Source organism: Solanum pennellii, chromosome 12, assembly GCF_001406875.1.
Source record: "Solanum pennellii chromosome 12, SPENNV200".
NCBI classification, from domain to species: domain Eukaryota; kingdom Viridiplantae; phylum Streptophyta; class Magnoliopsida; order Solanales; family Solanaceae; genus Solanum; species Solanum pennellii.
The window spans coordinates 28,339,266-28,366,181 of NC_028648.1; the positions used below are offsets into that span (position 1 = coordinate 28,339,266).

At 36.6% G+C, this 26,916-nt stretch overlaps 1 protein-coding gene and 1 long non-coding RNA gene across 2 annotated transcripts; one reads left to right on the forward strand and one right to left on the reverse strand.

The window, feature by feature from the left end:
* Positions 1-608: 608 nt before the first annotated feature.
* Positions 609-1,155, reverse strand: LOC107007075. The gene is made up of 2 exons (XM_015205541.1): positions 806-1,155; positions 609-723 (listed from the first exon to the last, which is right to left on the reverse strand). The coding sequence occupies exons 1-2, from the start codon at positions 1,153-1,155 to the stop codon at positions 609-611; spliced, it is 465 nt and encodes a 154-aa protein (XP_015061027.1).
* Positions 1,156-3,451: 2,296 nt separating this feature from the next.
* LOC114075383 lies at positions 3,452-5,816 on the forward strand. Its single transcript, XR_003575814.1, has 3 exons — positions 3,452-3,760; positions 4,821-4,903; positions 4,983-5,816. It is a non-coding gene; the product is annotated as an uncharacterized LOC114075383 (long non-coding RNA).
* The last annotated feature ends 21,100 nt before the right edge of the window (positions 5,817-26,916 follow it).

The following is a 26,916-nucleotide window of genomic DNA, read 5'->3' on the forward strand; positions in this document are numbered from 1 at the left end:
ATTATAAGGACAACACAACACTGCCTTTGCTGTTAAAGATGATCTGTGAAAGAAGGAAGAGAAAGAGAAGTGTACTATACTGGAAAAGGGAGAGGATAGGAGAAAACTGAAACTAATTATTACTATAATAAATAAATAAATCTTGGAATATGAAATGACACATTTATATAAGAGAGGAGAGAGGAGGAGAGAGGGGAGAGGAAAATGAAAATTAAAGTTGTTTAATTTTTTTTATTAGGACAATTCAAACTATGACATATGTTGCCACAAATATTATATGTTGCTACATATATACGATCTGTTGCCACATATAATCTTGTTGTGTTTATTACTACAAAAATTCCATATGTTGCGACGCATATACTATCTGTTGCTACATATGATTCGCTCTGTGCCACATATATTTTTGATCTTTTCAATCATAATTCACATTTGTTTAAATAAAATCGAAATAATCATAAAAAACATTTTAATACATAACCACCTATCTAACCAATGGTTGTAAACACAACATTTTCATCGATCTTAGCTTTTTTTTTAGTTCTACGCATCTCTGGGTCTTCACTGTCACTAACATAACAATTTCGAGCCTTTACAATCCCATAATTCTATAGGAGTGAAGCATATCTCAAGCGAAGGGTGTCAGCACTAATTCCACATGATGATACTTGTAATCCATCACTCAAATACTCAGCGTATGCATAAACAAAAATTCCACAATCTCTGCATGGTATATCATCAAGTAGAAAATATAATAACATCACATTTCGATAGTCGTAAGACAAAATAATATTGTGATACTTACAGACTACTGCTTTCTTGTTTGGCAATACCAGTAACATGACTGACTTTGAATGGGCGAGATTTGTTCTTTCCTTGGTAACATTTAAGAATTGACCAGTTGGTTCGCTCATTTTGTGCAAAAAATCCACTCAACTCAAGGTACTTTGGCAACATTGTAGCCATCTTTTGAATCTCGGAGGATAGTTTTCTATTAGAACTATTTGAGGACATGGAATCATACACTTTTATGCACCGTTCCTTCAATGCAACGACTGCGAAGACCCAATGGAATTCGGCATCACTATTTACAGGGACATAAACATCATCTGTCAAGTGCCAAGGCCTTCCAAAAGGCATAGCATATCCTTTCATCATGTCAATGATTTTATCCTCATTTCACTAGAATTGTCAATGTATGTTTTGAAAAAATAACTAGTGGTGGTATATTGATATTTAGAATGAATCTGCTGCTTTGACTTCTTACGCAAATAGTAAAATATGACATCCACATACTGCACACATAGATGAAACAAGTGTATCAATTTAATTGTATATATTAATGTACTAAACCTAACATATATAAGTGGCATGGATTTACCTCATCATTCCAGCACCTATTAGGTTGAGACATTACGTAGAACCAATCCTTATTCATTGGAAATGCAACTACTACATCAAGTTGGTCAAATTCAAGTTTTGAGCAGTTGACTAAGTAGTGATCCGCCTTGTTTCCTCTGCAATTGTGTAATCATTATAAATCATTATTTATTGGACAACAAGAAGAAATTCTAATAATAGTTGCACGACCTTACTTTACTTACTTTTTTGCATGATGCTTGTAAAGACCCTCATTTATCCATTGCGAGAAGGATGACATTAGTTCAGTTAGACCCCCGCCGTCAATGTTAAAAACTTCGAATGGATATTGTCGCTTCACATCACAACTGAAAACTTCGACTTTCTTCCCTTTTTTTTCACTTTCGCTTTTTCTTTCTAATTCACCTTCTCCTTCTCCTTCTCCTTATGCTTCTCCATCTCTTCGCCTTCTTCTTCTTCTCCTTCTCCTTCTCTTCATTTGCCTTCTTCTTCTTCTCCTTCTCCTTCTCTTCATTTGCCTTCTTCTTCTTCTCCTTTTCCTTCTCTTGTTTTGCCTTCTTCTCCTTCTGCTTCTGTTCATTTGCCTTCTTCTCCCTCTCCTTCTCCTCCTTTTCCTTCTTCTTGTTCTCCTCCTTCTCCTTTGCATCCTTCTCCTCCTTTTGTTTCTTCTCAATAATCCTAGAAAGTGTTTGAGAAATAGATTTTTTCAACCTCTTACATTTCAAAGGCTGTGAAGTCTTCTTGGATCTTTGCACATCAATTTTATGAGACATTTTCTTAAAAATATAAGTGAGCTTTTTAACACGACTACTAAAATAATCATGTTGCTGCTCACAATCTTCGCATAGACAAAAAGAGCATTTCATGTTGGAAGATGGAGTTGTTGTCATGGATGAAGCTTCTTGTATCATTTTATTTACAAGGTAAATATAACCAGATTGAGATTTTAGAATTCATTATAAAATAATAATAGCAGTATGTTGCAGATGAATAGTCAGTTGCGATAAATTAACGTTATGTTACCACGTATGTCCCTGCTGTTGCGCAACATATACATCTTATGTAGCAACAGATGCATGATATGTTGATACATCTGTACAGATTATTGCAACATTTGAATCTTATGTTGCAAGAGATGACCAACATATAAATTTTACAATTCATTATAAAATAATGTTAGCAGTATGTTGCAACCGATGGATAATCTGTTGCGATAAATTAAAATAATGTTGCCACATATGTAGTTGCTGTTGCGCAACATATGCATCTTATGTAGCGACAGATGCATCATATGTTGACACATCTGTACAGATTATTGCAACATTTGAATCATATGTGGCAACAAATGACCAAAATATCACTAAAATGTGGCAACATACGCTAAATATATTTTGGACGCCTGAACAAAACTATATTTATAAACTCATATCAACAAAATGACTAAAAAAAGAAAAACAACATCAACAAAGAACGACTTTTCACTGAATGATAACATTACATATAGATTTCCTCAAAATAAGGATTTTTTGAGTTGACTGATTTGCTTTCAAAGATGATCAATAATACACACCATTAAGTCGATTATTCAGTTTTTACACCTACAGAACATTTTATTGTTTAGTAATTCAAGAAAAAAACTTCAAAAATTGTAAAGTATTTCAAAAAATAACTTACTCATTTCTAGTCGAACACGATTAGATATCACAAAGATGAGAAAGTAATGGACGATTGGAGAGAAAGAGTAACGACTGCAGAGGAAGAGTAACGACGGATTTCCGAATTTCTAAGGAAGAAAATGAAGAAAAGAAGAGAGAGAAGAGAGGAGGGAAAAGATTTTTCTTTTTAAATTATTTGGTTTGAATTATAAAAGTATGCTTTTTTGTATTTTATAAAAGATTAGAAAGTTTTGAAAATGTTAATTTGCACCATAATTAATTAATTACATTTTAAAGAAGATTTAACCGGCTCTTGGTCAATCTGTCACCAAAGACAAAAATGAAACTTATTTGACACCTTTCACTTTATTTTCTCTGGATGCTATGACGGCCCCTTTTTTCTTCAAAACTTCTTGTGTCAGGTATGCTCTTTTAACCACAAACCAAGTAAAGCATTTTACCTTATTTGGGGATGGACTATTCCATAGGTTTCTGCATATTTTTGGTTGCCCTCTACACTGTACCCTTTCTTCCATTTTTAAACCCTTTTAATAAAAAATTGCCCATCAATATTGTGTTTCCATCTTAATGTATCTGGTTCAGCAGTAGTGCCATTGAAATCATCAACCCTATTTAGCAAATCGGCTACTCTATCGATCTAGCAGTCATTTAGCAATCTCATGAAGAATAGGTATCCCTGTGCACTCTACATATCATATTTACAGGTAGGTATTCTTCTGTGGTGGCATAACCACATAAAAAACATGATTTCGTTGGGGCCTGTTAGTGTCTGAATCCATTTGAATTCTTTATCTATCCAAGAATGGTCCATATTTTCATTTCTAATTTGTTTATAGGAAGAAGATGTACTGAAGTTTCCTGTATTATTTAGTGACCATATTGGCTTATCTGTAGAATTATCTCCTTGAGGTACAATAATGCGCCAAATTTCCTGTTTAACACATTGGGGTAGTACATAAGGTACTCAATCTATTTCCCATACCCCATTTTCTATGTAGCGACTCATCATACTGTTTTCCTCGTTCTCTCTTAGTGGCTCTGCAAGAGTTTCTATTAAGTTTTTTGGTGTGATATCCATGAGTCTGTCGAAATTCCATTTAATATCCGTTACCTAGATCCCAATGTATGGATTTGTTCTACAAATTCTACCCTAATTTAATGATTTTCCATGTCTTGCAGGCACTTATAGGGTGGGTGGAACTGTTATGCAGGCTTAAGTTCCTTGTATATTCTCCTAGTAGGGTTGAGGCCCATAATGTCCTAGGATCCTTTAAAGCTTTCCAAGCTAGTCTGCTTAGAAGCGCAATATTTTTACAACTATTTTTTTGAGTACTAACCCCCTACTTCTTTATCTCGAGTGACAATATCCCACTTTACCATGTGCATTTTACGGTTTGCTTCAGTGGTTTCCCAAATGATATTACGCTGAAGTCTGTCAATTTTATTTGGTATGCTTACAGGATGTTTGTGTAGTCACATGACGTTAGTTGGGATACTATTTAGGTTTGATTTGGCTAAGGTAGTTCTGCCTGCTAAGTTAAGGAACCATCTAGACAATCTACTATGGAGGTTATCTAAGATGAATTAAAAATATTGGGTTGTGGATTTCATTTGGATTTTGGAAAAACCAAGGTATCTCCCAAAACGATTAGTTTGTTGGAAGCCTATTATATTCTTGTATCTTACCTCGTGTTTTGAGGGCAGTTATCTGAGAATAGTGTTTTGGATTTATTAAGGTTAATATTTTGCCCACTTATGTTACAGAATGTTTGGAGAGTGCTTTTTATGATTTGGCATAATTTTGGGTCTACTTTTGACATTAGTACCAGATCGTCAGCGAAGAAAAGGTGTGAAAGCTCTGGCCCGTTTCCTGCTATTCTGATAGGCTTCCACACTCTTCTGTTTACTGTATTTTTAATTTTGTAGGATTGGTGTTCCATACAAAGGATGAGGATGTAGGGTGACATTGGGTCTGTTGACGTATACCTCTCGATAGTTCACAAAATTCTTTCTAGCTCCATTTACTAGTATTGCTATTTTTCTTGTGGAGATACAAGACATGATGATATTAGTGATCTTGGGAGAAGAGTTGAAGATTGTTGAATGACCATTCTATTTTGTCAAAGGCTTTTTCTAAATCTATTTTCATTGTCAAGTTCCCCTTTTACCATCATTCTCTTAAAGTACTTAATTAGTTCCTGTATTATCATAGCATTATCAGTTGCCTGTCTATTCATTAAGAAGATAGCTTGGTTTGGACCAATAAGATTATTCTTTAAGGGTCGGATTTTTTTGGTTATGATTTTATAAGTAGTGTTACAATGGCTTGTGGTCTAAAATTTTTAAGGGATGACGCGTTTTTGTTTTTTGGTATCAAACAAACTTGTGTTGTTGATTTCAGGATCGATGGTTCCCTTGGTCCAAATGTCTTAACAAATGGATACTACAGAGAAGCCCACGTTCCCCCGGTAGTTTTGGTAGAAGAAGGGATGAATTCCATCTGGTCCAGGAGCTATATTTTGGTTGAAGGATTTAACGACATTCCAGATTTCTTCTGTCATTATTCCCTATCTAATAACGAGAATTCGTTACTTGAGGGGGGTATTATGAGTGTAGTTATCACTTTTGGGAGACATTTGGTGGCTAGTTTGGAATGATTTTTGAAGTATAAAGTTGTTTGTTACATTATGTCTTCATTATCATAATCCCAGTTCCCAAAGTCTAGTTGTAGGGCGTTTATTCTGTTTCTTGTTTTCCTATTTAGAGTTGATATATGAAGGAATCTTGTGTTAGCGTGTCCTTGATTAAGACAATCAATTTGGGACCTTAACGTCCAATATTCTTCCTCCAACTTCAGAAGTAAGTTAAATTCCTTTATCAAGGTTTGTTCAAGTTTTTGTAGAAAGGTGCTTTCTCTATGTCTAGGAGAGATCTGTTCCTCGGAGTCTATAAATTATGGTTCTCTTTTCCTAACAAATATCCCCAAAGGTCAGCTTTCTCCATTCCATGGATTCTATTTGAAAGGATTTTAGAGCTGTTGTTAGATCTTGATGTCTATCCTACACTTTATCAATCACTTTTTTAAAGTCCGGGTGAGACGTCCACATAGTTTCTAGTCTATATAATTTTATTTTTGTGTTATGGGTGGTTTTTATATAGAGAGATTAGGAGAGGACAGTGGTCAGAGTGCATTGTAGGTAAGTGGGAAACCTGCGCATCATGGTATAAAGATCGAGTTAAGATTCACTCTCTCGAGCTGAACCCATAACAATCGAATCACTATAATTATCAATTAATAACTTTAGGTCAAAAACCTCTTTCTCAAGCAAGCCAAGAACACTAAATTAAAACTGCATTTACAACTACAATTCATGGGCTAATACATAACTATCAAGCAAACTCACTTCAAATCAACATTTAAATCAGTGAAAAAATACCAGTAAGCTAATTAGAACAAATAATCACATGATCACACCCCTAAGATGGGGGTTTTAGACATACATCATAAAAAAAAGAAATAAATCCAATTACATTCTCCATAATCTAGGTATTGCAATTCACGTCTTTACAATGATCCGAACTACTCGATATCAAAAATCCAACTCAAAATCTATTAGAGAACTCCTAAAACTAAGTAAAAGAATGTTCCAGACCAAAATTTCAAGTTCAACAATGGAAAATTACTAAGGAAATGACTGGATATCTTTTTTGCCTTTTTGAAATTCAATATACACTTTGCCAGTCTGCCTAGGATCTTTGACCTCAGGGTTTTGTGACTTAACACGATCAGGATAGAGGTCGCTTATCCATTCGGCGTTTCACCAACTGTCCATCTGGCGATCGCCAGGAATGCCTTTCTTCAACTTCTTCACCTTTATCACTCCTTTTTGTTCGGTAATGTCCTTTCCTTGATCCTTTTTCCTTGCTGCAAATTAACAGTTTAACATCACTGTAGAGCATAATTAAGCACCGAGGTTAGTAAACTATGAAAACAAAGCCCTAAATGAGTCGAAACCTCAGATTCATCAACACCTCAAGCTTGAACATTTGATTCTCCCCAACTAAAACTAACGCAAGATCAATCAGTTCAATAAGAATCTCTACAGATTGTGCTACTAAAGACTCAACACAAATGAACACAAGAGGTTTAAATTTTGCATACAGTATTTAATTGTGCACTCTAAGTTTCAATTGTGACTAATTATTATCAACTGGACTCAAGTTCACAATGCTTGCTTCAAATACAAGTTCAAGCTCAACAAAAGAAATCAAAATCCCTCACATCAAGAATGATACCAAGCTCGCTAATAACCCAAAAATTATTAGGCTAAAAGCAGAGCTGAACGTGAGGGTTAACATAAAGGGAGAAGGATAAGAATTACGGAAATTGGGTGAGGTCCAAGACATGGGGCAAAGGCTGCCCATATTGACCAAGTCACTACCCACCATGACCACGAGGGTCTTCATGACCTGTTGTGGCCACCACTGCCCGTGGTGCCACTCGCGGTGGGTAGGGAGTAGCCTCCTTAAGGCTGCCCCAAATTGGATCCTCCAGACGAGCAACTTCATGGCTTGTGAAGACTTGTGGGAGTGGCCTTGGTCATGTCTTGGATTTATGAGGATGGTGAGGAAGTGCCTAGCCACTGTTTCAAGAAACATGAGAGGTACCACAACTTGTGGAGCCCTTCGTGAAGGTGCCTTGGTACTTTGGGATAAAGGCACAAGTTTCCTAGCCACTGCCTCAAGTCCATGAGAGTGACCATGGCTTGTGGTCATTACCACGGCTCGTGGATCCCCTTCTGGTACCTAGACAACTCACTTTGAGTGAGGAGTGTTTCGGGAACTTCCGATTTATGTCCAATCAAAATGAAGTCATCTTGATTAAGTTTAGGGTCATATATAAGTCATTTTAAAGTTAAATTCACCTAAACTAAGTCATAATTTACAAACAAACAAAAAAATTTTAAACTTATCTTCTCTAAAAAATTTTCTCTCTAGAACTTAAAGGAAGAAGAAGAAGGAAGCTGGAGCTAGGTTCAAGAAACAAGTTCTTATCACCAAATCCATTGGTTTTCATTGCTAAGGTATGGTAGTCCTTCATCTATGGGTAATTTTTACGCGTGGATTCCCTTCAAAATCTCAATTTCAAAGATAGAAATTCTCAAAAGTTAAGGTTTGATTCAAAAGTCATGGGTTCCTTTCAAAAATGATTGAATGCTTGAATTAGTTGATATTATGGATGAATTGATGATTTATTATTGGTTTTATGTTGAAATCCCCAAGAACCCATGAAACCCCCATGTTACTCAAGTATGATCTTGTGATGTTTGTTGATTACAGAGGAATGTTATGAGATTATGCATGTAGTGCATGAGCTACTTAAATTATGATCATATCCATGTGTAATGTGGTGAAGTTTAGGCATGTTTATTCAATATGAGCTTTGATCCTAGAAAAGAAAATTATGATATTATGCATGATTTATGAGGTTTAGTATATGCTTTAAGAATCCTTTGAGAGTACAGTAAATATGATTAGGATCTAGTTGTTGTTTTGTTGAAAGATTATTCTTATATACACACTTATGCATAGTTTGCTATGATGTGAAAGGTTTTCTCACAAAACGGTGATTCTAAAGTTGAAAGAGTTTCTTATCTATTTAATCAATATGTAATACATGGACGGGGAAAGGTTATTCTCATACATGAGCTAATGAGCTATAGTATGAATTATGTTGCATTGAGTGTCAACAAATTCCTCCAATTATATGAACTTGAGTCAAGAATTAATATGAAATCCGTGGGAATTAATGTTTAGCACCGAGTGAATATTGATATGAGATGAAATATTATATGCTAGTTGACTCCGACTTTCGAATGAATGCTTTAACACTAATTGGGTCTGACTTTCCAAATAGGTTCCTTCTACCTTAGCTGAGTTTTGGTTCACAAAATATGTATCTCATGAGATGGAAACCTTCCACCTTAGTTTAGTTTGGGTTTCTAGTAGTAATCTCCTTATCCTATAAACTATGTGCTCTCTTAGATACTTTATTTAGTGGATCCACCTAAGCGAAGAGTATGGTTCTACCTTAGGAAAGTAGAATAAACTCTTTTAAGTGTGGGGTAGACACCAGATTCGATGGTAAGATGACTTGTTCTATGTCGGTTATGGATAATTCCACACTTTGACAATAGTATGTACAAGCATATGAATTATGACTACGGTTACTCAAGAAGCTTTACTTAGTATGAGTGAGATTTATGGGGTCTTGTTCATGCATTGCACAAGTATGCTTTGAAGGGTATTTATGGTATGTTCCTCTTATGATCTGATCATCTATGAGTTGATTATACTTATGACTTATGCTTTTCCACTATCTTCAAAATGATGTTTTAACTTAGTAAATTGCATGCATTCAAAAGAAATGTCCCTTATAGCATGTTTTCAATTTTTTTATGCATGACTATCATACTTAGTGCATTTTTCTACTAACCTATGTTTTCCATACATTTTCTCCAAGTGTAGGTTCTGGTTCTTAAGGTAGTCATCATTGTGGCTAAATTTTGGAATTGCTTATCCTCCTATCTTGCTAGTGAGTCCTCATAATTTGGGGACGATTATTATCTCTTTGTAGTTCTTTTTTTGTATTTCATTTTCATACAATGTTGTATGGGTTGTGACCCTATTTGATTCAAGTAATGTAATATATGACTATAATGAGACAAGTCTAGAGTCCCACTTTCATTTATGAAAATTTTGGACTTGAAATGTGCTTTTACTTTTTTTTTATTTCTCTTTTTATGATATGGTAAATCGCTTACATGGAGACTTTCGGGGTTCTATGTGCCTTGTTAAATCTAGGGGGTATCCTTGGATCATGACAAACTTGGTAATCAGAGAACGAGGTTTAGAATGATTTTACGATGATGTCTCATAATCCATTTCTAGTAGAGTTTTGTTAATGAGCGTAAAGCGTGCCACACTTATGAATGAGAGGCTATAAGATGTTTAGGAAATTTCACTTTTTTCATTTATCTTAAGTCCCGCCTTAGAGTTTAACTCTATAAAGTACCTCTCCTAATCCTTCTCTTGTGTCTTCAATACATGAATACACGAAGGACTAACACTAGAAGGATGGAAGATGAGAATGTGAATCAAAGAACTCCTTTTAAAGCTAATGAAGCTCTGATCGATCCTTTGGTTTGCAATGTGAACCATGCAAAGTGGACTAATACCCAAATGTTATCTCATGTCGATAAGGCTCAATACATAAGATAAGTTGTAACTCCGGAGAATCCTTATGTGAATTCGTCTGCTTCAAGGGTTATGGATTTTTTCAAAATGAACCCTCCCAAACTTTATGGCTCCAGAGTGGAAGAGGATACCCAAAGGTTTATTGATGAGGTTTATAAAGTTCTTACTATTATGGGGTGTCTTTGGAAGGGAAGGCGAAGTTAGTAGCCTATCAACTAAAGGATATTGCACAAGTATGATATGACCAGTGGAAGATCCGTAGGAGCGGGCACGGTAGGATAGAAATTTTAAAATTAGCATTTCTTGAAAGATTTTTTCCCTGAGAGTTTAGGGAATTTAAGGTGTAAGAGTTCATTAACCTTCGCCAAGGAAGTAGGAGCATGAAAGAGCATGCCCTATAATTCACTTAATTGTTCAAGTAAGCTCAAAATATGGTTGCAAATTTGAGGGTTAAGATGAGTAGGTTCTTGATGGGTGTGTTTGAATTTGTTACAAAAGAATTTTGTACGAAAATCATCCATCATGACATGGTACACTCAAAAAAATAAGGAGTCAAAAATCAAGGAAAAGAATAGGGAGGTGAAAAGAGCTAGAACGGGTAATGGGAACTTCTCCAACTCTAGATCTGATGGACAAGGTTGAGCAAGGTTTACACAAAGGTTTTCTAACGAAGGCTTCTTTAGTGTTCCAAGCGTCAACAAAGAAAGGGTTTCCAATGCTAAACCTCAAGGAGGTAATTGTGGCGGTTCTTACGTGGCTAGGCCGAATTGTGCGAAATATGGAAGAGAAAATGTTGGTAAGTGACTCGTTGGCATCGATGTGTGTTTTAGTTGTGGGGAGATTGTCCACAAGATGAAATATTGTGCTATCCTCATGTTTAAGGGAAGATAAGATAAAGAAGCCCCTCTAAGAGGTTCAAACTCCAATGCCATAAAGCAAAACAAATTTTACGCTATTCAATCTCGGGGTAACCAAGAGACCTCCCCGGATATGGTGACCGGTATGTTAAAAATATTTCTTATTGATGTGTATGCCTTGTTAGATTAAGTGCTACTTTGTCCTTTATGACACATTTTGTGTCCATGAAGTTTGATATACTTCCTGAACTGTTAGTAGAACATTATTCGGTCTCTACCCCGGTCGGTGACTTGGTAGTGGCTAAAAGAGTCTAGGGGATCTCTTTTTTCCTTATCCCATAGAGTTATTTTGTGGATTTGGTAGAGTTATACATGTTAGACCTCGATATGTTTTTGGGTATGGATTGGTTGCATCCTTGTTATGCCTCTATCGATTATAGAAATCAGGTGATTAGATTCCACAACCCATTCTCTAGAGCCGGTTTCGGTAGTAAATGAGTTCCTGGAAGTTTGCCCGATGATTTGTTCGGTATTCCTCCCAAGAGGGAAATATATTTTGGTATTGACCTCTTACTAGATACACAACTTAGCTCCATTCCTCCTTATAGGATTGATTAGGACGAGTTCAAAGAGTTGAAAGAACAACTAAAGGATTTATTAGATAAGGGCTTCATCAAACTGAGTAGCTCTCCATTGGGTGCTCCGGTGTTGTTCTCTTAAAAGAAGAATGGGTGTCTTAGAATGTGAATCGATTATCAACAATTGAATAAAGTGACCATCAATAATAAGTATTCTCTCCCTAGATGAATTTTTTGGCCAACTTATTTCTCTATGATTGTTGTCCGTTTGGGTTATCTCCAATTGAGGGTGAGAGGTGATGATATTCAAAGATGGCCTTTAGAACCCGATATTGTCTCTACGAATTTATGGTTATGTCATTTGGGTTGAATAATGCTCCAGTGACATTTATGGACTTAATGAATAGAGTGTTTATGCGATACCTTGACATGTTCCTAAATGTGTTTATCCATGATATCTTGATCTACTCAAGGAGTGAGAATGAACATGTGGACAATTTCAGAATTGTATTGCAAGTTCTTAAGGACCAACAACTTTTTGCAAAGTTTATAAAGTATGAAGTTTGGTTAAGGTCCATACCTTTCCTTGGTCATATTGTGTCAAGTAAGGGTATTGATGTAGATTCGAAGAAGACGGGTGCGGTCAAGATTTGTCCTAGACCTCTAAATCCTTTAAACATTAGAAGCTTTTTGGGTTTGGCCGGTTACTATAGGAGATAATTTGATAGATTCCCTCCATTGCTTCTCCTTTGACGACTTCGACTCAAAAGAAGGCTAAGTTTTTGTGGTCTGAAGCTTGTGAGAAAAGTATCAAAGAATTGAAAGATAGACTTACATCCTATCAAGATTATCGGAGGGTACAAATGGTTTTGTGGTGTATTGTGATACGTCTAGAGTTGGGTTGGGATGTTTACTTATGCAAAATGGTAAGGTGATTTCATATGCTTCAAGGCAACTTAAAGTCCATGAGAAATTATCCTACCCATGATCTTGAATTAGAGGCAGTGGTATTTACCTTAAAAATGTGGAGGCATTATTTTTATATGGGGTCCATATGAATGTTTTCATCGATCACAAAAGTCAACGATATATGTTTTGTCAAAAGGGCTTGAATTTTCATCATCGAAGGTGGTTAGAATTATTGATGGACTATAACATGAGTGCCTGTATCACTCCAGCACGCCTAATATGATGTCGGATGCTCTTAGTAGATTGTCTGTGGGTAATGTGGCTCATGTACAGGTTGAGAAGAAAAATTGGTTCGTTATGTGGATAGGTTGGCCCGAATAGGTGTTCAACTAGTGGATTCAACTAAGGGTGGTTTCGTGGTCCATAATGGTACTAGATCGTACTTTTTGATCGATGTGAAGTCTAAGAAAGGTCTGGATCCAATATTAGTATTGTTGAAAGAGTCGGTACTTGAGAAGTTCGTTGAGGCTTTCTCCTAATAGGGAGATTGGGTGCTTAGGTATAAGGTCGATTATGTGTTCCAATATTGATAGTTTGAGGGAACAAATATTAGAGGAAGCTCATAATTCCTGGTATATTATTTATTATGGAGCCACCAAGATGTACCGTGATCTATAAAAAAATCTATTGGTAGAATGGTATGAAGAAAGATATTGTGGGATTGTAGCCAAATGTACTAATTAACAAGTTAAGGTTGAGCATCAAAGGCTTGAAGTCTAGTCCTAAGATATATGTATTCCCACTTGGAAGTGGAAAGATGTAAATATGGACTTTATTGTGGGTTTGACTCGCACCCAAAGGCAACATGATTCTATTTGGGTCATTATAGATCCGGATTAAAAAATCGACCCACTTTATTCCCATCAAGGTTTTTTTGGCGGAACACTACGTTAAGTTATAAATAAGGAAATAGTGAAATTGCATGGAGTTCCTTTATCTAATATTTCTAATCGGGGTACTCAAATTACTTCTCACTTTTAGAAGACATTCCAAAAAGGGGTTGTTAGTAAGGTTAAGCTTAGCATGACTTTTCATCCCCAAACCGATAGACAAGCGGAGCTTACCGTCCAAACTTTTGAAGATGTGTTAAGCGCATGTGTTAAAGACTTAAAAGGTAATTTGGATGACCACTTGCCACTACTACAGTTTGCCTACAATAATAGCTATTGATTAAGTAGAGACATGGCTCCCTTTTAATCCTTGTGTGACAGGAGATATAGGTCTCTGTTTGGTTTGTTTGACGAGGGGGAAGTTTCTATGATAAGCCTTGAGCTATTTTATGAAGCCATTGAAAAAGTTTTGCTTATTACAGAATGGTTGAGAACGACTCAAAGTAGACAAAAGTCTTAAGATGATATGAGAAGAAGGATACAGAATGTGAAGTTAATGATTGGGTCTATATGAAAATCTCACCCATGAAGGGTTTGATGAGATTTTTAATGCACCAAGCTACCCCCTGGGCACGGACACGAGACCTAGAATCACGAGTGACCTCAAGCTAACCTTGCTGGCATAATCATAAGCATATTAAAGAAAAATTGAATAATAAAACTGAGCGGAAGCTAACTAATAAAAGATACTAAAAATGATAGGGAATACCCATATACTAAACTGAATATAAAAAAAGTTGAGAGTTCAACACAAAGACATCAAACTCGAAATACTAAAGCTGAAACCAACTATGTCTTAAATAAGTCTCTAAACTGACTAAAAGTGTTGGGACATGTCCCCAAAATAAACTGGCGAAATTGAAAACTAAAGACTAAAATACATGAAAAAAAATCATGACTATTGTCCTCCGAGAATGACGACTCACCACTAATTATACTGAGCTGGAGATCAGGAATCGATCTATGCATGATCTGGATGCTAAGGGCCTGAACCTATATCGTGTTAATATGTAGCTTAGAGTATGCATCAATACTTGAAAGGTATGGAGCATGAGGAATAGAGTAAAACTGAAATAACATATAACTGAACAACAAAATAAAGCAATAATATAATCTGAACATGATAAGGATACTCTAATACTGAACCTGTAGGAAATCCTATGATAACCCGAAATCTTATTTCTCAATGATATTCATGATAAAGACATTTGGCTGAATCCTATGAAACCATTTCATAGAAGTTCGTTGATATCTTCTTTTTATAAAGAAAATCGACTTCGACACAAGATTCCCCTTTTCTGTGGAAAAGGTAAATTGAATGCAACGACCAAGTTATAGCATGCTCTAAATATTGAAACCTGGTCAATGCAATAGAGTCTGACTGAACTATGGGAGATGCTAATAACCGACATAAAAACAGTATGAGCTAAATGTGGAGTCCGGTGTATACGCCCCATGGAGTGGACCCAATTTACCCGACGAAAGGTATAGAGGAATTGCCGACATGATCATTAAACTGATGCCCATAGAGGGGACTTAAAACCTACATGGCACGTAGTTTTGGGACTTTATGGGTTACTGCTAGTCTAACTAGGTATTACGCTACTCCCAATATATTATGTGATTAATACATTAATACTGAGTATCTGTAATATACCTGGATAGCTCAAAACTGACATGCAAACTTAGAATGCAACATCATTATATTGAGCATGAAACGTTCAAAAACTGAGGAATATATATACGAAATAACTAAAATATCTGGCCTAGCATGTATAATTCAAGAACTAAAGATATATATAGTTATAGTTCCGAAATTCATGCAATAAAGGAATTAATAACATAATAATCTGATTTGCAACACGTCAATAACTAATTCTTGATAATCTACTGAAATTCTAGAAACCCTAGGTCTAGTTAATAGTAGGGAATCAAGAATCTGACTAAATTTTAGGGACCTAATGGGATAAAGAAACCCACTACTGAAATCATACATACTCGGTGATGAACTCCATGGAGAAATCTTTCACTTTTGGGATGGAACTAATAGAAACTTGATACATTCTCGAATTAGGGTTCTTGACTTCTCTTTTCCACTCAAGCTCTAATTCTCTAAGTTTTATTATTGGTTTGACTCAGGAAAGTTCTAGCTATGTTTCTAGGCTAAAACTAACCAAAACCAAGAAATTTAGGGTGAAAACGATGAGGTTTAGAGGTACAACGAAATAGGAAAAAACTTAAATACCCCTAAGTTGAAGCCCTAAACGGGCTGACCGCGACCATCTTCATGGACTGTGAAACGGACCACGGACCCTAAAGTCGGTCTTGGTTTGGACTTGGTCCAATGGTTTTGAGGCCTGATCCGTGAACCATCGCCATGACCCATTTGTAGGACCACAGACCGTGAAGGTCCTTGTGGTCCTTAATTGGGATGAGGTCTGGAGGCTCAGGGTTGGGATTCTGCTGGTTAAACTTTATCAATGCTTCCAGACCCATGTGAGGGACCACTGACCATGAAGGTGCCCGTGGTATTTACTTAAGAGTGGGGGTATGAAGGGATGAATTGAGAAGGCTACTGCGTCAACTATACATAGTCACCATGGCCTGTCATCAAGACCACAGACTGTGAATTGTACCGTGGTCTGATGTTTAGGATTGGTATCTTCCAAGTCATGACCAAGGACAATTCAACGGCCCGTAGACCCTATCACCGTCTGTAAACCCTGTTGTGGTTCATAGTTTAAGGTAATTTTTTCTCATTTTTGAGTTGTTACATTAATTCCCCCTTAGGATTATGCTTCCTCGAATAAAGACTAAACTAGATGGAATGGAGGGAAATACTGCAAACCCTACCACTAAACACTAAAGACGGAATTTTCTGACTAAAATGTGTTCGAAGACATGCAAATACGCCGAAAAATTCAAGTACAAACTGAAGGAACATGATGCTAAGACTGATTTTACGCATGAATGACTGAAAAACTGAAGAGGAGCTATTACCTCAAGTTAGAGTGGAGTCAGAAGGAAAGGGGTGAGGATACTTGGCCCTGGCTACTTCTGCTTCCCAAGTAGCTCCCTCTATGGACCGACTCCTCTACAAAACCTTGACCGAAGTGACTTTTTTGTGTCTCGACCTTATAACCTGACGATCGAGAGTCTCAACTGATATATCCTCATAAGAAAGACTATCTTTCACAGACACACTCTCTAATAGCACTACGAATGCTGGATCACCTACACACTTCTTCAAAAGTGATATGTGAAAGACTGGATGCACTGTTGCTAGTTCTGCTAGCAACTCTAACTCATAAGTCACTTTACCAACCCTTTTCATGATCTTGTTAGGGCCTACATATATAGGGATGATCTTCTTCTCTTGCCAAATCTCATTCCCCTTTCATAGGAGACACTTGCAGGAAAACCCAATCATCAATTTGGAAATCTAGTTCTTTTCTCCTTACATCTACATAAGAGTTCTAGAGACTCTACACGTCTTAAGTCTATCTCTAATGCGTTGCACTTTCTCCATAGCATAATGAACTTAATCTGGCCCTATAAAGGTTGCTTAACTTGCTTCAAACCATTGAATAAGAGATCTAATCTATGCCCATACAATGCCTTATAAGGGGCCATCTGAATGCTGGAATTGTAGCTATTATTGTAGGCAAACTCTATAAGAGTAAAGTGGTCATCCCAACTACCCTTGAAGTTAATCACAAAAGCTCTCAACATGTCCTCTAAGGTGAAACTAGTATGCTCTTCCTGACCATCTGTCTGTGGATGAAATGTAGTGCTAAGAATAACTTGAGTACCAAAACCTTTCTGAAATAACCTCCAGAAATGAGAGGTAAATAGAGGAAATCTATCCGAAATGATAGACAAAGGAACCTCATGTAAGCTGACTATCTCATTAATGTAATGCTTGGCGTAGTCCTCTGCCTAATATATGTCTTGACCAAAAAAAGTGTGAAGACTTAGTAACTCTATCATTTATCACCCAAATGGAGTCATGTTTTCTGCGAATACGAGGTAATCATGTAATGAAATCCATGTTGATCACTTCCGACTTCCAAGTAGGAATGTCGATCTCTTGAGTCATACCTCCTAGATACTAATGTTCTACCTTCACTCGTCGATAAATAGGGCACTTAGCCATAAAATCTGCTATATCCTTTTTCATACCATTCCACCAATAAACATTTCGCAAATCGCGTGAATCTTAGTAGCACCTGGATGAACATATAACATGGAATTATGGGCTTCTGCAAGTATATGTTGCCTAAAATCGCCCACATTATGGACACATAATCAACCATGATAGCGAATCACACATCCTTCCCTTATAATAATACCTCAACCCTTTGATGATGGACTGTACCCTTAAGTTTGAGCAATATCGGATCACTGTCTTGCCTAACAAGGATGGTAATGCACACTGATTTCATAATCCTTAAGGAATCAAGCCATCTTCTCTTATGAAAATTCAACTCTTTCTGGGTGAAAACATACTGAAGGCTCTTATGGTCATAGAACACATACACATAAATACAATACAACTAATGTCTCCAAATCTTGAGTGCAAAAACCACTACTACAAGATCGAGGTCATAAGTCGAAATTGTTTTCTCATGCACCTTAAGTTGTTTGGAAGTATAAGCTGTAACTTTACTTCTCTTCATCAACACACAATCTAGGCGACTTTAGATGCATCACAATAAATCATATAACCGTCTGAACCATATGGTAGAGTCATAACAGGAGGTGTAGGCAACTTAGTTTTAAGTTCTGTGAATTTTTTCTCACAATCATCTGACCACTGAAACTTAACCTTTATTAGTCAATTTAGTCAACGGAGAGACTATGTATGGAAATCCTTCCACCAACCTTCTATAATAACACGCTAGACCTAAGAAACTTCTAATATCTATAGGAGAGGTAGGTCTGCGCCATTGTTTTGCTACTTCTATTTTCTGTGAATCCATACAATCGCTTGACAGAATATTCCCTAGGAAACCAACATATTGGAACAAAACTCACATTTGTTAAACTTAGAATAACTGGCTATCATTGAGAGTTTGAAGAACAACTCTCAAATGGTTTGAATGTTCTTCCTCATTTCTAGACCAAATGAGGATATCATCAACAAAGGCGATAACGAACAATCCAAGTAATGCTTGAACATTGTGTTCATCAAATCTATGAAAGTTACAGGAGAAGTGGTTTGTCCTAATGACATAACTACAAATTCATAATTGCTATAGTGAGTTCTGAAGGCTGTTTTTGGAATATCACTATCTCTGACTCTAAGATGTTGATAATCATATTTAAGGTCTATCTTTGATAAATGAGTAGCACCCTAGAGTTGGTCAAAAAAGTCATCAATCCTGCAGATAAGGTACTTATTCTTGATTGTGACCTTTTTTAACTACCTATTGTCCATGCATATTCTAACAGAACCATTTTTTTTACAATCAACACTGGTGCACCCCAAGGAGAGATACTAGGTCTGATGAAACCCTTATCTAAAAGGTATTTCAACTACTAATTCAATTCCTTAAGCCCATTTGCAGTTATTGTGTAAAGATGAATAAAATTAGGTTGGGTGTATAGAAGGAGATTGGTTCCAAAGTCGATAACCCTTTCTAGAGGAACTCTGGGAAGATTTTGTAGAAAAATACTTCTGGAAACTCACTGACTACTGGAGCTGACTCAAGAGTTAGGGTTTCAGATCTAGAGTCCTTAACCCAGACTAGATGATAGATACAACCCTTAGAGATTATTTTTCTATCCGTAAGGTAAGATATGAGTTGACCCATAGGCGCTAAGCTACGACCCATCCTATCTAAGATTGGTTCGTCTTGAAATAGAAAACATACAATACTAATTCTACAATCGGATGAGGCATAACAGGAATGTAGCCAATCCATGCCTAGAATAACATCGACGTCCACCATTTCTAACTCTACAAGATATGGTGAGGTGACTTTTTGGGAGACTATGATAGGGCAATTTGCATGCCTGTCTAGCAATAACTGGGTCACTGACTGGAGTATACTTTGAGAAAGGTTTTGAGAAAGTTTCTAGACTAACATCAAACTTGACTGCTATATATGGAGTTACAAAGGAGAGAGAATTCCGTGGATCTAACAATGCATAAACTTCAAGGTCAAAGAATCATAAAATACCAGTGACTACATCAGGAGAATCCTCTTGATCCTGGCAATCCAGGAGACCATATAACCTATTTTGGCGCTGACCGCCACCAATACCAAATGAGTTACCCTGCTGAGTCGGGCAACCTGCTGGTACTACTGAAGTTGTGGACTAAGCTCTACCATTATTACCTCCTTCATCCTGTTTAGACTAACAATCCCTCAACCTGTGAACAATTTGACCACATCCAAAGGAACCTTCCTTTCTTGCAAGGCGCTCGCCCGGATGGTTCTTGCCACACTTAAGCCAAGTTGGGTAGGTTTTGGTGCCTAAAACACTTCCGTAAGACTTAGAGCCTAATGCCCGACCTTTCTGATTATACCTGTTCTTTGAGGATGCAACACTATCTGATAAAGGGCTTGGGGCTGAAATATTGGCTCACTCTACAAGTGATTTTCACAACCTAATTTCTGCTGAGAATACTCATAGTTCCCAGTCTAAGCATTCTTGTTCTCCTTATCCTGTTCCCTAAACATATCACCCTAAACCTGCTAAGCGTGACTCGTAATCCTAGAGATTTTCATGTTTTAAGCAACATAACAGTTCTACACCCTATTTTCACCAAGTTTGTCACTCTATACAAAAACTTAATTCGTTTCAACCATGGAATCAACAACCATATAAGGATCATACATAGGGAGTTGGTTCAAATTGAGCCTATACTCTTGAAATGTCATATTACCTTGCCTCAAATTCATGAACTCTTGAGCTTTTGTCTCCCTAAACTCTCTTGGGAAGAACCTGTCCAGAAAGGTTTCACTAAAACAATGCCATGTGATATGAGTGGTATTTGTACCCCTGTTCTCTTTTAACTAAGTATACCAGACCACATCCTTATATTGGTAAGATGCTAACTCAACCCGATCATTCCCAGTTATGTGCATCATTTCAAATATTTTCTTGGCCTCATGAATGAAGTTTTTGGGGATTCTAACCAATCTATTATCCTAAGAACTATGGCAGATTCATCCTAAAAAAATCTCGCACTTTAGTTGCAGGTGACCCAACATTAGAATTTTCGGAACTGGAGCCCATTGATTTTTCTGGTTGGCCTTATTTGATAAAACATTTGAATGACATTCCGAGAATTTGCATTTGAGACCTCTTGGTCTGGGACTGGAGGAGCTGCGTTTGCAATTTTTGGATTCTCATTCTTGGCGTTATCTCTACGAGGAGGCATGATTAGAAACGTAGAACATCGAGTAAGAACAAAATTAGATCATGCCTTACGTACAATAAAAGTAACAAGAAAATGATGTTTTTCCTAAAATATTTTGTAGACTCCCTCTCATTAGATTTGACTCACTTCACACCAATGTAAAAAACTACACTTAGTTTGGCTTTTAAGACTTCCTATGACACTTAACCCTTGTTATGTGATATTAAGTTTGTCATGCCCCGAGGCTACCCCCAGGAGCATACACGAGACCTAGAATCAAGAGTGACCCCAAGCTAACCTGCTAGCATAATCATAAGCATACTAAGGATAAACTGAATAATAAAAGTGTGCGAAACCTAAATCGTAAGAGATACTACAAATGATGAGGAATACCCATATACAAAACGAAATATATCAAATCTGAGAGTTCAATACAAAGACATATCAAACTCGAAATACTAAAGCTGAAACTAACTATCTTTAAATTAAGCCTCTAAACTGTCTAAAAGTGTTGGGACATGGCCTAGATAAATCTAGCAAAACTTAAAACTAAAGACTTACATACTGAAGAAATTCGTGACTATTATCACCGTAGAATGAGGACTCACGATTGATTCTTTTGAGCTTGAAATCTGGAACCTATCTATGTGCGATATGAGTGGCGAGGACCTGAACCGACATCACAATAAAATTTAGCGCAGAGTATGCATCAATACTTTGAAGGTACTGAGCATAAGGGATAGAATAATACTGAATTAACATGTAACTGAACAAGCAATAATATAATTTAAACATGATAAGGATACAAAATACTGAACATAACTAAATTGACTGCAACAACCTAGTTATAACTGCTGAGACTGAATACATGATATTGGTCAATACAATAAAGTCTGATTGAACAATGGGAGCTACTAACAAACGACATAAAACCACATAAGGTAAATGTGGAGTCTGATGTATATGCCCCGTTGAGAGGACCCAATATACTCAACCAAAGGTATAGAGACATGCTGGCGTGAACACTTAACTAATGCCCACAAAGGGGACTTACAACCTACGTGGTTCGTAGTTCTGGGACTATATGGGTTTCTAAACCCTAGTCCAAATTGGTATTATGCTACTCCCAATAGGTCAAATGATTAACACATTAAGACTGAGTTTCTATAACATACTAGATCATTCACAGCTGACATGTAAAGTGAGAATGCAACATTAATATATTGATAATGACACATTCAAAAACTTAGGCATCTATATTTGAAATAATTGAAATATGTAGCCTAACATGTGTAACTCAAGAACTAAAGAAATACATAGCAAGGGTTCAGAAATTCATTCAAAAAGCGAAGTAATAACATAATTATCTGATTTTGAACATGTCCATTACTAATTCATGATGATCTGCTGAAATTCTAGAAACAATAAGTATAATTTATTGTACGGAATCAAGAATTTGACTGAATTCCAAGGACCCGATGGGCAAAAGGAACCTACTAGTGAAATCCCACATACATGGTGATGAGTTCCACAGAGAAATCTTTTGATTTTAGGGCAGGAACTGATGGTAACTTACTGCATTCTTGAACTAAGGTTTTTCACTTCTTTTATTCTCTAAACCTCTAATTTTTTTAATTTTTGTTAATGACTTAACTTAGTTAAGTTCTAGTGATGTTTCTAGACAAAAAATAACAAAAAACATGAAATGTGGGCGAAAATGACAAGGTTTAGAGGTACAACGAAATAGTAAAAGACAGAAATACCCCTAACTTAAAGTTGCAGATGGGCTGGCCACGACAATCTTCATGGATTGTCAAGTCGGTAATGGGGTACTTTGTCCAATGGTTGTAAAGGCCTACTCCATGATCCATCACCACGGTCCGCGCTTGTCCCTCATCACGCAGGATGAACATCTGAACTTCTTGACCAGGCTCCAACAAACCTTTACCGCGACCATGACGAACACCTGGGGGCAAGAGAACATTCTTGAAGGAAAGGGGGAAGCGACTCGTTCCTTCCTTGCGGAGGAGTTAAAACAGACTATGACGGCTCCGTTGCTTTATATCTTTCTTCGCGTGAAGGACCACGGATCGTGAATGTCCGTGTGGTCCTCACATGGGGTGAGGTCTACAGGATCAAGTATGGGAGTCTAATAGTTAGACTTGATGGATTCTCCCACGACCCGTGTGATGGACGAAAGACCATGAAGGTGCTCGTATTCTTTACTTGGGTCTGACGGGATGGGTTGATGTAATACCCCAAAAAACTAATGATCTAAGATAGATCCTTACATGATGTATATTTACTTAAAAATGGTTAAATAAGTGTTTATAGACCTAACCTGATGTAACTAACTTGATTTGAAATTGTTAGTTCATAAGCGTCAAGAAACGACCATGACGTCCAAAAACTAGTAAAATTGAACTAGTGCGTTCTTAAGTCTTGTAAGGGGTTTTGAAGTGCCTTCTGATGATTAAATCTTGTGAACATGTTTTAAATAGGTAAAATACATGTTTAGGTTCCAAATGTCTGGTTACACCCCCCTAAGGACCACTATAGAGGTCCTTGAGGAGGACCCAACCTTTGGCCCAAAAAGCTGTTATATGACAACATGACCTACGAAGGGTAGTTATTGGCCATCACTCAATCTACGCCCAGTAGGTGGGTATCATGTGTTGAAACTAAGTCTCCCTACCAAGACCTCCCTATCTCCGCTTTATGATGGGAATGACGGCCATGTAGTAAGGGCCGTAACATCTCCAACTGTTCGTAGCTGGTGGCTGTAAGTGCTGCCACTTTATGGTTTTAGTTATTAAATTAGGGGTCCCGTTTAGATTTAGTCAATTAATTAGAGGTTAGGAGGGGTGATTATTTAGTTAGATACCTTTCTAAACCTAAATGTAAAACTCTTACCGAAGGACTTTAACCCTTACAACAAAACTCACAACTCAAACATCAAAACTCAACTTCCCTCTCAAAACTCTCTCTCATATAAGAACTTCATTGAAGAAGAATACCAACATTCAAATAGTTCATGAATAACTTGATTTTTATCCATAAATATTTAATTACTTACAAAGGTATGGAAGCTCTTCACTCTTGGGATCTTTTCCCCAAGAGGTCCTTTCAAAATTGGATTCCAAAGTTCCCCATATTACTAGGTTTTACTCAATTTCGTGGGTCTCTTTAAAAAATTGATTAATTTGATATATATTGATCATGTATGAGTTTTTGTGTATGAATTCAAGTAATGATTATGGTTTTTGATGTAATTGTCTCAGACCCATGAATCTTCCATCTTTCTCAATTCTAACCCTAGCTTGTTTTGAATGATGATTGGAAGATGAGAATCTAGTATTTTTCTATGAAATTCATTATTGTGTTATGATTTTCACCTATTTGTTGAATGAGTATCATAAAATTAGGATTGAATCTTTTAGAACGCCTTTAAGTCTATGAATGAAGGTTTTCAATTGTTTTTATAGTTTAATGTTGACTTTATGGTGGAGGTGTCTAATTGGTCTATAATCTCATATTGAATTGTTGATCCACATATGGTTGAGGTGCTTACTTGCACTATGAATTGGGCTGTTGAGTCTTGTTCCTCTTCCCTACAACCCTAATTATGAAGAAGTATGCTATGATATGATATGAACATCAATGTTATGCTTTGCTATGATATGATATGAATATGTATGTTATGAAATGACATGAACATGAATGTTTTCATATTATTATAGATGTGTTGACATGTTGAGTTGAAGGTAATTTTCATGAACGCCATATGACTATGATATAAAAGGTAGAATCTCAGATGATGTTGGTCCTATGATGAAAGGTCATTCTCATCTTGAAACTATTGAGATATATGATATATGAGGTATTAAGTCCGTAAAGTATTCTTGATGAAAAAATGCTTAAGTAAAGACTATAGATTACCTAAAAATGGGAATTATGCTTAGCACCGAGTGGATATAAAAAAGAGATGGGTTCCTTCACAAAGGAAGGGAGGCCCCCCCAGTGTTTATCATGAGATGAAAACCCCACACATTAGTAAGTATACAAATTCTAGAATCAATCTCTCTATACAATAACTATGCGCCCACATAGGTTGTAGCTAGTGGATCCCCTATATTCTACCATGAATGTATGCCCTACCTTTGCAATTGGGACACTCTTTTTTCGTTGTGGCAGGTAGACACCGGATTCCATGTAGCTCACATGGTCTATGTCGGTTATGGCAAGGTTTCCCGAATTCTTAAAATATGAATGAAGATAAGAACATGAACTCTAACTACGGCTTCTTGAGGGATACTACTTAGTGTAGATGATGGTATAAGATGTTACCTATACATTGCGCAAGTGGGTCTTAAAAGAGGTTGCTGTGTGAGTTCTTCATGCTTGGTTACTTATAAATGATGTGATGGTTGGGTTACTTATTAGGATGGCTAATGAAGTATGTGACTTTGTTTGTGACTTTTGATGGTTTGCTTTGTATATATGGGGGTATGCGACTTCATATGTACATTGCAGAAGTGATCTTGAGAGGGGATTGTGGGTCGTGTCGTATGATGCAAGGTTGAATGAACTCAATTATATAAAATATGAACTATATCTTCACATGGTTCTACTTATGGTCATCAAATGTCTCTTTATTTTATGGTATGGATTAATTATGTCTTACTTGAATGTGCATTATGTCTTTTAACTTGAAATAGCATGTTTTAAACTAAAGATCCCTTTGTGCATGTTTTAATAGTTTCAATTGCATGGTTTCAATATTTAGTACAAGTGAAATGTACTAATCCATATTTATCTTATTTTTCTTCCAAGTGTATGTTTGGGCTAGTAGGTCCTTATGGAGGTGAAGGAAAGGCTTGTATTGCATTATCAAAGGCCATTTCGTACGTCTTCAAGTTCCTACGACTACATGACACTCTTTGTTTTTTCTATGTTGTAATAGACAATCATTGTACTTAGTATTATGATACATTATATTGTAAAGGAATAAGGTCTCTACTTTGAGATTCATATGTTGAACCTAGATGGTTAATTAGGCAAGTCTAAACACTCTATTTTAGTATTTGAAAGAGTTTGACATTGATTGTTAAAATTATTAAATTTCCCATATTATTTAATATCTTATGCAAGGATGATATTCTAAGTGCTTGTATAAGACCCCGTGAGGTCGAGTACGCCATGTTACGACTTGGGGATGCTGTCGGGTCGTGACACTTGAAGAGGATATTGCCTCAACTCTACTAAGTTCACCACGACGTGTCATCAAGACCGCAAACCTTGAAAGTGATCGTGTATGATGTTGGAGCCTGGTGATTTTGAAGTCATGTCCACGAGAAGGTCAATGGACCGTGGACCCTCACGATCTGTGAGCCTTGCCATGGTTCATGACTTTAGGTAATTTGATACAATTTGTTTGGATCTTATTTTTGAGGTGTTACAAGATTTTGCAAGCAAGGGAAACTTAGTCCCCCATATGCAGGTTTATATAAATTTTTTAAACGACTTGGTAAATATTCCTATGAGTTTTATTTACCAAATGAGTTGGTCCGATTTAATGCGATATTTCATGTTTCTATGCTTAAGAAGTATATTGGAGATCCAACATCCATTATTCTTCTATAAAGGTTGGCAGTTTACAAAAGTATTTCATGTGAAAAGTATCCTGTAGAGATCGTAGACTGAAAAGTCAAGAGATTGAGAAAGAAGGAAATAACTTCCACGAAGGTTTTATTCATAACTTATTTATTTGAGGGTGCTACTTTGGAGGCTGAGGCCTATATGAAGTCCCGATATCTTCATCTCATTTCTTCCACTCGTATTCAAGCTTGAGGTAAGTAGTTCCTCTTGAGTCTTAGTATTTCCGAAGTCATGTGTGTTATATGTGTTTCTAAATAATTTCCTTATGTTATGGATGTT